The sequence below is a fragment of the Platalea leucorodia genome (genome assembly GCF_965183815.1).
Source record: "Platalea leucorodia genome assembly, chromosome: 4".
Lineage (NCBI taxonomy): Eukaryota > Metazoa > Chordata > Aves > Pelecaniformes > Threskiornithidae > Platalea > Platalea leucorodia.
Genome location: NC_138826.1, coordinates 103,418,764 through 103,431,644, shown reverse-complemented (window position 1 = coordinate 103,431,644; position 12,881 = coordinate 103,418,764). Strand labels below are relative to the sequence as shown.

The 12,881-nt window shown below is 40.5% G+C and overlaps 1 protein-coding gene across 1 annotated transcript; it reads right to left on the bottom strand.

Moving 5' to 3' along the window:
• Positions 1-709: 709 nt before the first annotated feature.
• On the bottom strand, positions 710-9,748 carry LOC309589740 (hyaluronidase-1-like; the record flags this gene model as incomplete). The annotated part of the gene is made up of 3 exons (XM_082310217.1): positions 710-1,138; positions 2,292-2,381; positions 8,831-9,748. The coding sequence occupies 3 exons, from the start codon at positions 9,746-9,748 to the stop codon at positions 710-712; spliced, it is 1,437 nt and encodes a 478-aa protein (XP_082166343.1).
• Between the last annotated feature and the right edge of the window lie 3,133 nt (positions 9,749-12,881).

The window sequence follows — 12,881 nt, the reverse complement described above, 5'->3', positions numbered from 1 at the left end:
GCTGGCACTGTGGGAAAAATATTTGACCCATTGACTGGCAATTGCAGAGATTTTCAGTCAAACAGTACCTTTGAAACTGATGGCACAAAACTACCACTGGAAATACTGATACCTCTAGAAGTAACACCAATCAAATTAGGCCTTGAAATACTGAAATATACATATTTTTAAAGTGTGCAGACTATACTCTTCACATTGTCTATGCAGAAGCAGTGTGGTCAGTGAGTTGCGGTGGATGTGGATCTGGCACGGTGCTACTGCTGCTCACACAAAATGCTGTTTGACTTCAGCAAGAGCTGCAGCAAATGGTTTGTGATCCCTGGTCCACATGAAAGCTCTCCTCATCACCATAAAATCATAAAGCCCTGAAACAAAGAGGCTCTGTGTCTTTTTTAAGCTTCTCTATGGATGAATCATTGTACAGGTTTACTCAACTTTTTACTCAGGTAAAGCTTCCACTGTTGCAGCAGAAGCTTTATCTGTTGAAGGTATGAGTAAAACATGACTTAAGAGTAAAGGAGATGGTAAAAAAGAGGGGGCTGCTTTCAAAATGTTTAACGTCTGAAGCAATTCTAGGAGTGGGCGATAAAGAAAACAGAATAAAACTATTTAATCAACAATGCCTTTTTCCCTTCATAATAAACACTTGCTAAGGAACAGAAGTTTTAATGGCACCATTTCTTATTTCCTTGCACTGCCTCAGAAGACTTTAGTGTACAGTATAAAGCATAAGAAGTTGCATGGCTCCTAAGAGGAAGACATAAAAATTTTGTTTTCTTGATCTACTGAACACAACATGAAGCCAGTGCTCCATTAGCCTTTGGTCAGGCAATTCACAAAATATTCCCGTCCAGCCCTGGTAACACTGACACATGAATCTCTGCCTCATGACTTCAATACTCTCCAGGCTGGGTTCACCGGTCACCCGGAACCTGGGGCCCCTCTCTGAGTGACGGGCTCGGATCTTAAAACTAGTGGGTGACAAATGGAGATAAGCAGAAGAGTCGCTGTTTTTGCGGATACATCTTCCATTCTTCTTACACAGAACTTTGCTACAGAGTTTGGCTGCTGAGGTCACATTAATGACGTAATGTCCTAAGGGTCCATCAATGTACCGTTTCACAGTTGAACAGCTCTCCTGTAGAAAACAAAAGACCATGACACATTTCTTAGTAGCTAGCATTATGCCCAAATTTCTTGTATCTAAGAAGATGCTAGTACAAAACTGTTCTTGGCTAAAGTAACCTGTTAAGATAAATCTTGTTGGATTTACATACTGGAGTAATCTATTGGTTTAAGTGAGTTTACTTCCATGGGTAAGATTAGCAAAGTATTAACCATTACTATATTGTCTATTTGGGTGCTTGGTAGCAACATACAGTATTAGACTAGGGAGGAGTCCTAGTAAACAGAAAGAGAATTTATAGGCTAATCTGAAACTAACTAGTTCCTTAAGTAGAGATTTCTGGTAACTGCTGACAAGGAGCAGTGCATGGGACTAATAGGTTTTAAAGCGCATATTGAGTCACCACTTTGGTCCTGATCTCACCAACTCCTTCTGTTTACAAGGAGCCACATCATTTTCAGAAACCAGCACAGAAGTTGCTGCAATTGCAGCTAGAAAGTTCCAGTTCAGTTTTCCCCCTTCCTCTGCCCAAGTCAGTGGTGCTTTGCCAGAGACTTTAGGAAGAGGAGAGCAGACTGCATGAAAAGCAGAGTGGGCACCAAAGCCCATCCCAGGTTCAGGGCAGGGGCTAGCCTGCCATGCCTCTTGTGAAACCCCAGTGCAACCTCCTGCCTCCTCCATCACTTCAAGAAGGATTATATGTGAAAGCCTGAAGAACCTGGGAGGAGGAACTAGGCCTTTTCTTGTGATAACATTATTTCCCATGTATCATTTCAACACTAGTGATCAGAGAAAATACCCCCCCTCTAAACTCCATTCCTTGTCTGTGGAGCTGTACAAACAACCATAGCTACAAAGCAGAACACTGTAAAATGAGCTGTGCTTATATTTGTATGTTATTGCTTCAAAACATGTCTTTCTTCTAACCTGGACTCATTATTACATGATGCTACAAATGACCTGCCCAAAGCAATGTGTTGTGAAGCAACAGGACTTCTCAGCCTCACAAATGTATAGAACTAACGGGACCCGAAAGTAGTAGAGCCACCATCCTCAGTCGCTGGCTGATGACATCTATAAAGATAAATAGGTGCTACAGAGGGTGTGGTGGCAGTGAAGAGGTATTGAGGTGATTCCTAAATACTAATAAAGCAATATGACCTACCTTTGAGCTGGCATATTGCATACTGCCCCAGAGAACAACTCCAGCTGCTCCCAAGGCTGCACTTTCACCAATGGTATTTACCAGATCCGTCTGAAAAGGAAGGCCAAAACCAGACATCAGAAAACCAAAGATGTAAAATAAAAGTAAAAAAGCGCTAGGATATAGGCATCGCTTTTGGTTGTTTGTTTGTTTGTTTTTTTTCCCAGAGGAGACATTGGTCCTGTGGTATATTCTTCACAATAAAATCACTATTTAGTTTAGAAAGCTCTTCTGTGTATCTCCAAAGGTTTGCATAGGTTGCATTCATGAGGGTGACTACTAAATAATGAAATCATTATAGTTTATTCACAAGGGGTCCTCCAACCAAACTGATGGAGTAAGAATTGAATGATCTATTTTATCTACCAGTCTTTGAATGATTACCATACCTACACAGGCACCATTTTTGGCAAGTGATGATAATCATAGAATAGAATCATAGAATCACTAAGATTGGTAAAAGACCCTTAAGATCAGTATGATTATACATCATTGGGTCACCTTACAGTGTCTAACTGCAGTTGAAAGGCTTTAGGCATGTGTCTAACTTGTGCTGCTTTAGCCATGCCAATACAGTTACAGAGCTGCTGTTCCGACCAGTGTAAATGCCATTATTCCAGGAAATATATCTTTGAAAAATCAGCCTCTCCCAGTGCTACATAGTGCCAAATGGGGAAAAAACCCCAAACATTAGCGTACTAACTTAACCATGTTCACTTTTAGAGCTGCGCCAATAAGCAGTTGAGTTGTAGCGATCAGCAGTAATGCAGCTCTACCAAAGCACAGACTGTGTGTAGAACAGGAGTCACTGGTGCCTTGCCAACAACATAGCAACGTACCTTGCAATTGTCTTAAAGCCGTTCCCTGAAACCGTGAATATTGTGTCAAAAGAAATGCAATTAAATCTTAGAAAATATGGTGGAATTCTTCCACCCCCAGATTTCAAGGCATGATCAATTACATCTAAAACCATTTCTATCTACAATAATTGATTAGAAAGCGGTTCCTGAGCAGTGTTTGTAGTGACAGGTATTACAATATTTCTCAATCTGATGAAGAAACAGCCAATTCCTTTAAAAAGTTAGTGATGGTCTTTGATACAATCTTTTCACCTCTTTTTAGGAGAAAACAATCCAAAACACCAGCCAAATTATCACAGTATGGTGGTGGCACCTTAGAAATGCAAAATGATAGAGTGGAAGAACCATGTTATTATTGTTAATTACTACTAAATAATTTATTTCACTGTGTAAGTGGGCCTGTTGATTTACCAATGCCTAGTTAAGGAGTCCCCATTCCTGAAATATTTATGGCCTGAAAGATATAAAAGAAGGCACAAATAAATGCTTTGTGAAAGGGGAATCCACTGAAGAGTTGAAGAGAATTACAGAGAAGTCAGAGCAAACAGTGGCTTTGACCCTTAACTAAAAGGTTGGACAAAACAGTGCAGGAAAACCTGCAGAAGTCTGAAAGAGTAGAGCTTGCCTACTGGCTCTTAGCATAGGGTTCAGAGTGATATAAAGTATAATTGGTTTCGCCTGAAGTGTGTGTTGCTGCTGATCATCCAAGCAGTCTTTTAGAGAATGTCATTACTCTTAAAAAAATATAGTCTGGTGCTAGTTTTACAAAAGGGTAGTGGTGTGGGCTGCAGGTGTTACTTTCATGTGGGAAATGGTGGGTTTTTTTCCTATGGGAATTAATTTATCAGTTAAAAAAGAAAAAGTATGTGAATTAAAGATCAAAATATCAAATGTTAAGAGAATGTGAAATACAGCCTGACCTCTTGGTAATGAGGGTTCCCAGGCTTTCCTCATCTGCAAAGCATTTTATGAAAATTACCCAGATACAAAGGCTGGACTGTGATTCTACGTTAGCCACATGATGGTTGAGTGATTTAGCAGTAACACAGTTCGGATCTCATTAACAAATTAATGAAAACTTTTCAGACAGCCAAAATAAATAATCAAGAGATATTTAGCGTTGCTGGATGAACTAAGACCTGAGCAAAATCCCAAATAAATATTTTGTTAGCAATATGCTTTCGGAGTTAGGGTGCTTGACCAGGAGTCAGTAAATCCATTTTTTATCCCCTCATATTCCACACTGTTGTTCTGTTACTTGTAGAAATTGTTTAGATTCAGATCCACAAAGGGATTTCAGCACTTCATGTCTGATTCACAGGTATATAAAATAATCAAATCCAAGAGCATGACCCTTAAAGTTCACCTAGTCCTCTGGGTGTGTGAAGTCCAATTGCAGCAATAACTTCACAACTGAAGTTCCTGAGGCACCTACGCTTCCACTTTCGTGCACACCTAGAATCACCACCTTGCCAATGCTGAGAAACTCAGCACTTTTCTCAGGCTAAGGCCAAAATCTGGCATTTGATTGGAAGATACATTCCCCTAGGGATGTTTAAAAGACACTTATAACACCTACAGAGGTGTTCGATGCTGGAGAAAACAGCAACTCACTGCAAAAAAAATTGTATGGGATTTCATGTCAACACTCTCCTTCCACCTTACATTTCCTCTTCTTGTATTCTTTAAAAAAAAGGTTGAGTGCAAAGAGTCCTCCTCAGGAGGAAAGAAAATTAAAAAGACATGGGCTGAATTTTTCTCTCTTCCCCCATGCTTAAAAGGTATATCACCTCCAGGTAACCCTCCATCGGGGCTTATCATCACCATGAGGTTACAGACAAGGTTTAGAGGGGTGCCATTTCTCTTTCTGATGGCATTTCACCTTGCACCAATTCAATGAAGGTTCAAACGAGAGCAAGAGAAACAAGCGGGAACCTGACCACAGCTTATGATTAATTCAGCTTAATAATTAGGTACCTTGCCCACAAGGAAGGAAACAAGGTTTCTGACTCTCATTTCTAGACATAGTTACGGCTTTTACTGAATGACTGACTCATGTTCAGTACCTCAAAAGCCATCAGCACAGAAGGGCTCTTCCCTGAATAACCTATGAACAGGAGATTGTGCCCTCTCTTTTATTTTCTCTCTCTCACATGCTTGTTCTTTTTGGTCTGGTGATTCCCTAACTCTTTCCTAGTGTCTCACACAGGGTGCTGGATTCATCTTGAGCAGGCTGGGAAGAGAACTGAACCGAGAGCTCCTGCACCAGAGTTGTGTGCTCTGACCACCGGATGGTCACACAAAGAGGGAGGCATCACTAACAACCCCACCCTGCCACAGACAGGGTTAGTGAAATAAATGACTCGCGCCCCATTCAGGTATTTTGAGAAAAGGAAACATAAGTGCCTCTCATAACAGCTGAGAGTGGCAAATTGGGAGCAGAGATAGGGAGGTGCAGCCCTGAAGCCCTGAGTGAGGCACAGGAGCTCCACCAGTGGCCTCAGACACAGCAGTCCTGGTTTGGGGGATGAACTTAGCACTGCTCCTCACACAACACAGCTTGGTATTAGTGGGGGTTCACTGGCATGGCTCTGCTGTATGAGTGTAAGTACCTCATATGGAAAAAAACATGCAAGTTTAAAAAACTTTAGACATTTTAAAGACAACCATCTTGGCATTTGTCCAGGTGGGGAATCCTATGTCACTCTGTATCTGACCCTCATCCATCCATGTTAGAGGACTGTCCTGAAGAGACAACTTTATGGGTCATCTGCCACTTAGGTGTCTGGTATTTCTCCAAGTGATAAACAAGTCAACAGCCCCTTCCCTTCTGATGCTCATTCTCGTTCAAGCTTTTGGGGGCAGTGTGCAACAACCAAAGATCCTCAAGATTATGCTGGGCTATCTCCGAGTGGACAGCTGGTTTGGCAGAGAGGAGGAGGCTCCTATCAGTGCTTCTCCATATTTTGATCAGCCAAGTCACTGCATTGAACACTAAAAAAAATAGGAGGTGAGCTAAGTTTTTTCAGTTTTGGAGCCTGAGAGGAAACAGGACAGTCAGTTCTAGTTACATGTTGAGGAAAGAAAAATAAGTACATCTGTAATCTTAAATTTTGAACAGTCTTAGTTTCAGACATGCTTTTTCTGTATTCAGGAATGGTAGTGCAAGCCTGGCGTGGTTGCAGGGAATGATCTCTGTACACATGCACACCTGGTCATCAAAAACAACTGTCTGTAGGTGAACGAGAGAATTTGTTATCCATTATTCATCATTTGTTAGTTGTCATCCTGCTTTATTAATGACTTCAGCCATCTAGTCAGGAAGCACAGATGCTACTGTGCAACTTCCCTCTCCCACACAGTTAGTGGTGAATTGTCAAGGCAGATAGTTTCTAAATAACCTACAGATGGCAAACTGCTTATATGCATTTTTAGCAAATACAGAAATCTTTCATGATGATTGGGATCCCAATTCCAAATTTATAAACTGTTTCCAAGAAAAAAAAAGCAGGATGAATTTCTCAGATACCTTATGCACAACTCACCTGATTTCCAGGTACAGTCAGGGTGAAAGATACAGCAGACATAGCTACAGCATCCTGGGTCTTTCCTCTTTCTCAAAGTCTGCTAGACTTGTGTCTCTCCCTCAGTGAACCTGATTCCCAACCATTCTTTCTATTTTCTTCCACTGTGATATTTACTGTGTTTTCCAGACTGCGTACAGAAGGGCTTATACGCAAGGCTTGAATGCAGCAGGGCAGTGGTTCTCCTGGCCCAGTCCCTGTCAGAGCTCAAGTATCTATTAGCCTGCTATCCCTATTTTTTTATGGCCTTTTAGCCTGGATGTCATTGTACTACACTGGCTCCTTTCCTTGTCACATTCCCACACATTGTTGCTGGAGCTCAGAGGTTTCATGCCTTGTTTGCAGGTTTGTGAGCATCACTTAAGGGGCATGTCATGGGTCAAATGAGAAGCACCAGTCTAGTCTAAAATCTGAACACACAAAAATGTATTTCAAATATCTTGGTGGCTTTGGGGCTATGAAGGAAAACAAGAACATTATTTTCCTGATCATTCCTATTTAGAGTTTTCTTAAGTGCAACCCTGCAAGCTCCTGGCAGTCCCAAGCTGTTCGCACAGATGGTGTGTATAGTCTGGAGATATGTCAAGCCCTGTCCCCACGGCTGCCTGCAACACTGCGTACTGTCCTTATTAGAAAATATGTAGTGAAGCATAACCCAAAGGTGTTTCTCTGGCTATGCATGGATCTTCCCTGGCTGCAGACTTGTAAAGTGATCTTTAAAGCATCCAAAAGTAAATGGCTACATGCAATTGAAAAACAGGCCAGTGAGATAAAGAGTATAACTTTAGAGGAACATCACTCCAAATTACCACTTTACTGTTCAGAAAATAGCTTAAGGTAAAACAGTAACTTTATACCACCACAGATTTTGAACTCGTGCATAATTGGTAAGAGCATGTTAGTTTTCTTAGCTTTCAGTGACATTTGTGGTATTATTATATCAATCAAGGGACTGACTTGTATTATAAAATTTTATTATTACAACCTGCATTTGAAGAATGCTCATTTATTTCATGGCCTGTTTTGAGTTCTTCAGTGAAGGCATTCTGGGTGCAATCCTGCCTGTACTGACCCCAGTAGCTCTTGCCTTCAGTGGGACCCAGCCTTGCCTACTTGCCCATGATTTCTGAGTCAATTAGGACCTACAGTTTCCACATCACACAGAAAACAGCTCCAGAGAGTCCCCAGTCACTAGCCCAGATTCCCTCCCCTCTCCCCTCTCATGGAATTGATAGTGATCAAAGCAAAACTTTTGGCACTTGGAACAACTACTAGAGGAATCAATAAGCATCTGTGCCTCTCTATTATGTGCATAAACATCAGCACCATGATCATCATTACATATCCAGAAAGTCTGAGATTTGCACACATATGTCTTTACCATCAATGTTGTGGTCACTATATATTTATTGCGCTTGATCATTGGTTGAAGGAACATTGCATGACTCAAAAACTTGGTTTCTTTATTAAAAGGACTCCACAGCTTTAGCACTAAATGTTGGATCATAAAGATATTTGAATGTGTTGTACCTCTGAAAAGTGAGATGGCCAATGCTCTTCATGCAGGAGTTAGGAACTCCAGGCCAGACTAGTTTACTTGACTGGTTTCTTTCTATACTGAGTGAATGTACATTTGGATAAAGAAACAAAAACGCCCTGAGGCTCCTTTCTCATGAAAGTTTGTCTTTCCATTACATTAATTAGTTTTAAACTTCATGAAAATTTGTCAAGTTCCTTTCACAAGCTGTCCTGAAGAATTAAAATATCAGAATGAATTAATTCCTTAAGGAAATTATTTCTCTGTACTTTCTTTCTAAATTACCCTCGTTAAAAATATACAATGTTATCCTACAGAAGTAGACCAAAGAGCTGCAATAGTAACTACTGAAAAGTGTAGAGTTTTGTACTGTGACTACAGTACTTCCTTTTAGAGGGTCTTTCTTAAATATGAAAAACAAATTCATAAATTCTTTTATACAAGAAAAACTTTTAGAAAGTACTTTTTCTAAGAGGCTGTTCCTAATCTCTAAATTTCTAAAGAAGTCTGTCTGCTTACCTCTGTTAAAACATGAAAAGTATAAGCATAAAATGGTCTGGAGTAAACAAAAACAGGCAAAACATAGTCTTTTCTAGCAATTGAGGCGACACGTATTGCCTCCTTAACCCGATAGTGAACAAACTTTAGTGCATTTGGGCTTGACTTCAGTATATAATCCAGGTATATAGAAGGGTAGAGGGCAGTGCTTTCCTTCCACAGCCAAAGCAGGAGGTCATTGCGGGAAGACTCAATGGCAGGGCATTTCCCCGTGTATGTCTGGGGGTGTTCTTTGTAATCATAATTGTAGCAGTCTGGGTAAAGATAGTAACCCCACAAACCGTTTGGTCTCATATGCTCAGCCAGAAGGATAGTGTTGTTCATAAAACTCTTGCCAGCATTCTCAAATTCCTCTTTAGCCACTTTCCTAATTTTGTCCTCTGACCACTGAGGATGCCGTCTCCTAACCATCTCAAGAGATTTATTTCTATAAATGCTTTTATTGCCCCAGTTCCTATCCCACTGGGGTCTCCAGTTTTCCCAGTCAATGACTGCAAGTCCCTGAAATTTCTTCATGGGTATGCAATAGTCAATGTCAGACTTTGCTTTATTAAGGTGTTTGATAAGGCTTTCGTTCTGGGGCACACCTCCATTGACAGGATCTCCGTTATCTGAGTAGTAGGGATAGTATCCCAAATGAGTGTGATAGAAGATTGTCACATTGGATCCACTCAAAGTCTCATTGGTGTTGGATGCAATGTCAAAAACACTGAGATCCAGGTCCACCTTGTACCGCAGCCTGCACTGCTCGGTTGGTGCATTCCAAACAACCATGAAAGGCTTATGCAGAACCAGAGGGGCCTGTGCTGGCTTTGGCAGCTGAGCATCAACCACAGTAAGCAACGCCATCACTGCTAACTGTTTGACCCAAACATCCATGGTATGTATTTTTCTGGGAAATTGTTATGATGTGTCCTTGAAAAAAAAAAAACCAAAAGACACGTTAGAAGGGCAGTAGTGACCCCGGAGGCAGATAGGATGACAAAGGGATGTCTTTTAGTTCAATTTGCTTTTGTTAACATTATACCCAGGTCAAACAGAGAAAAGTGCAAAACTGTGATCTTAATTAGATGAAGTCTAATTTCAAATGCTTTGAAAGACTTTTTGATAGACTTCGATGTCTGGAAGTGTGTTCTGATGATCAGCTTTTTTTTGCTTTCCTTCTTACCCAGACACCTCCCACAGCTGATTCAGACCTTTCCTTAACACTTATTTGCTCCCTGTTGTCTACAAAAAGTGAGTTAATAAAAGAATAACTTAAAACAACAGTATAAAAAAGAATGTGCTACTCATTTGAAATTTCAGCTTCCAAGCATGTTCTGCTATGGTCAGTCTGACTTGCCTAGAACATCATGACAGTGGGGCTAAGGCCGCCTTTACTATCTGTGTATGCTAATGGTCACAATAGGAAAGGTAATTTAAACAAAAGGCAGATACTTCTACCTCACACAGATTAATCAAGAGAATTCAGAATCGCTCCAATTCTCAGCATATCTGAAAAAAAGGTGTATTGTTATCTACTCCTGAATTTAATTTTCATTTTCTAAATGAATAGATGAAAGAGTGATAATTGATCTGCAGGCTAGAAGGGTGATAATATTAATGACTTAATGGTTTAAGCTACTTATTAGACTGAAAGTAAATTAAATATCAGTATGTTAAAGAAAATAAATTATGTTAAGCGGATCTGAACTAGCCAGAAAAGCAAGCTGTATCTTTGAAAAAGGGACCTAGTCTGTAGAAGTGGGGGCTTATTAGCATTAATTTTTCCTTTCAGGGTCTGCTGTTTTCCCTGACAGTCACACTGGCTTGGGGACTACTAATACTCTGGGAGCTGCCAGAGCTGCAGGGCTGCTGGCACCCCAGGCACCCACAACCCCACCTTGCACCCCATGGGGCAGCTGTTCACCCGCTGCTCACAGCTGGCTGTTCCAGAATCTGCCCCTGCTCTTATCCCTTCTCCAAGAAGCACAGCTCAACTCCGTCCTGGATTTGTCATTCAGGACTCTTTGCTGGGGAATACAGTACCTATTCTTGGTGCTGATGAGCAAACACTACACGGTGGGGTCTAGCTGATAGATCAGCTTGAATTCAGAGATCATAAAAATTGTTTGCTGTTATGAACATTACTGCATCTATAGTATGACAAGGTTTATCCTCTCAGTTGTTATCTTCTGTCATTCACCTGTCAAGTTTTTCCATTTTAGTCACATTAAATTACTGCAATCTCTGTCTGTATTGCAGGTTCAATTCATGCACTAGCCATGTGAATTTGAAATGTCCTGAAACTGGATTTTTGCATCATTTTTAATTATTTTTGCATCATTTTTAATTATTTTTGCATCTATTTTTAATTATTTCCTTCCTTGCCTGTAAAGTCAGACCCAAGTTATCCTATCATAATTAGCCTAGCTTCACTTGTCCCTGGTATTTTCTTACTCAGTTAACATCAGTTAATCCCTTAACTCTTTTCCTAGACAAGGAGAGATCTTCACACCTACCCATCCATTAGTTCGCAGCTGGAATCACTAGGTTTCTTCCTTTCCAAACAGTATAGACAACACACTACTCTACTAGATTTTGTAGTTCTCCTTGATATTGCCTTTTAATCTGTAATGGGATGCCAAATCTACAGGAAGGCTGCAGGTACGCCTATGCAAATCTGCCAGCAGAACTTATTAAAGAAAAAACCTTTTCCATTGTTTGAAAAATGTTGAAATGTTGAAAAATATCATGCATTATATAATCCAGGATTTCTCCCCCTGTCGTTTGTACTTCCTTGTCATTTTTCCATCCTCTGGGTTTGATGTTTCTTTTCCTATCTGCCACTGCTCTCCTGATCTGCATTTCCCTTAAGTCTCTACTTTGCCTTTTTCTCTCTTACCGAACCGCCTTTCTCTCCTCTATCCTCAGTCTTGTGTTTTTCTGTCCTCAGCCCCAGAAAATCATCGAGTACCCCCGACCAGTGGTCTGGTACAAGAGCACCTTCCCAAGAGGTGAAGGAAGGCAATTTGCATTAAGCAATGGCTGGGGGCAGTGGGTGAAGAGCAGGACTGCAGGAAGCCACAGCACAGGACTCCCCAGGAGCAAGCCCTCATTAGCAAGCTAGAGATTTATGCTCCTGTTGTTTTCTCACCTGCTCTCTGCCTGCTTGCTTTGCATGCCTAAATACAGATTTAGTACCCAAGTTTTAAAACTTTGCTCACAATCCTTTAGATCCTATTAAGGACAACATCCTTGAGTGAAATAAGCCATTGCTACAGGCCATCAAGCTGGTACTTCGTACAAACGTGCCTGTTGGAAAAGGATCCCAGGTTATTTTCACTCCACTGATCTGCTGGAAGGAAGTCTTATGCTTGCAACGAGTATCTTTTTCTTGGTTTTCCTGCAGAGTCTTGCATAATCATCTAAGTAATGTCATAGGCTGGGGAAAAAAAACCCAAAAACAAACAAACAAAGAAAAAAAAAAGCCACAAAAAATGCCTTTCCCTTCCTGTTATATACAAACTGATGAATGGATCACAGTACTTTGCACTCCTTTGATGCAGCAAACTGATATACATTTGTAAGCGCTTTTTCATGATTTGGACTGGATTGCTTTGCAGTACATGAGAACAAGCCCATAATATAAACAAACTTTTCTCAAAAAGTGATAGCTCAGATGAAATGGGAAGAGCACCAGGAGAGAAAAAAAAGACCTTTAGTGAATTTCTGTGTAAGAAAAGATCTGGGAAAAGATCCCAACTGCCTGTTCCTACAATCCAAATGCTGACATTATTCAGTCTTGTGTTATTATGTACATATAATTAGATAATTTTGTCAGATATTAATGACTAATACAGTACAGTTCTTGTCTAGATCTGACAGCTGTAGGCATTACAACATTGCAGATAATAAATCATAACAGAGATAGGCCAGGAAATAATAGTGCAGGATAATTTTAAGTTATATTTTTAGTCCCTGGCCAATTCTTGTCACTGTCTCTGACAAGGCTTTAAATCACACAATCACA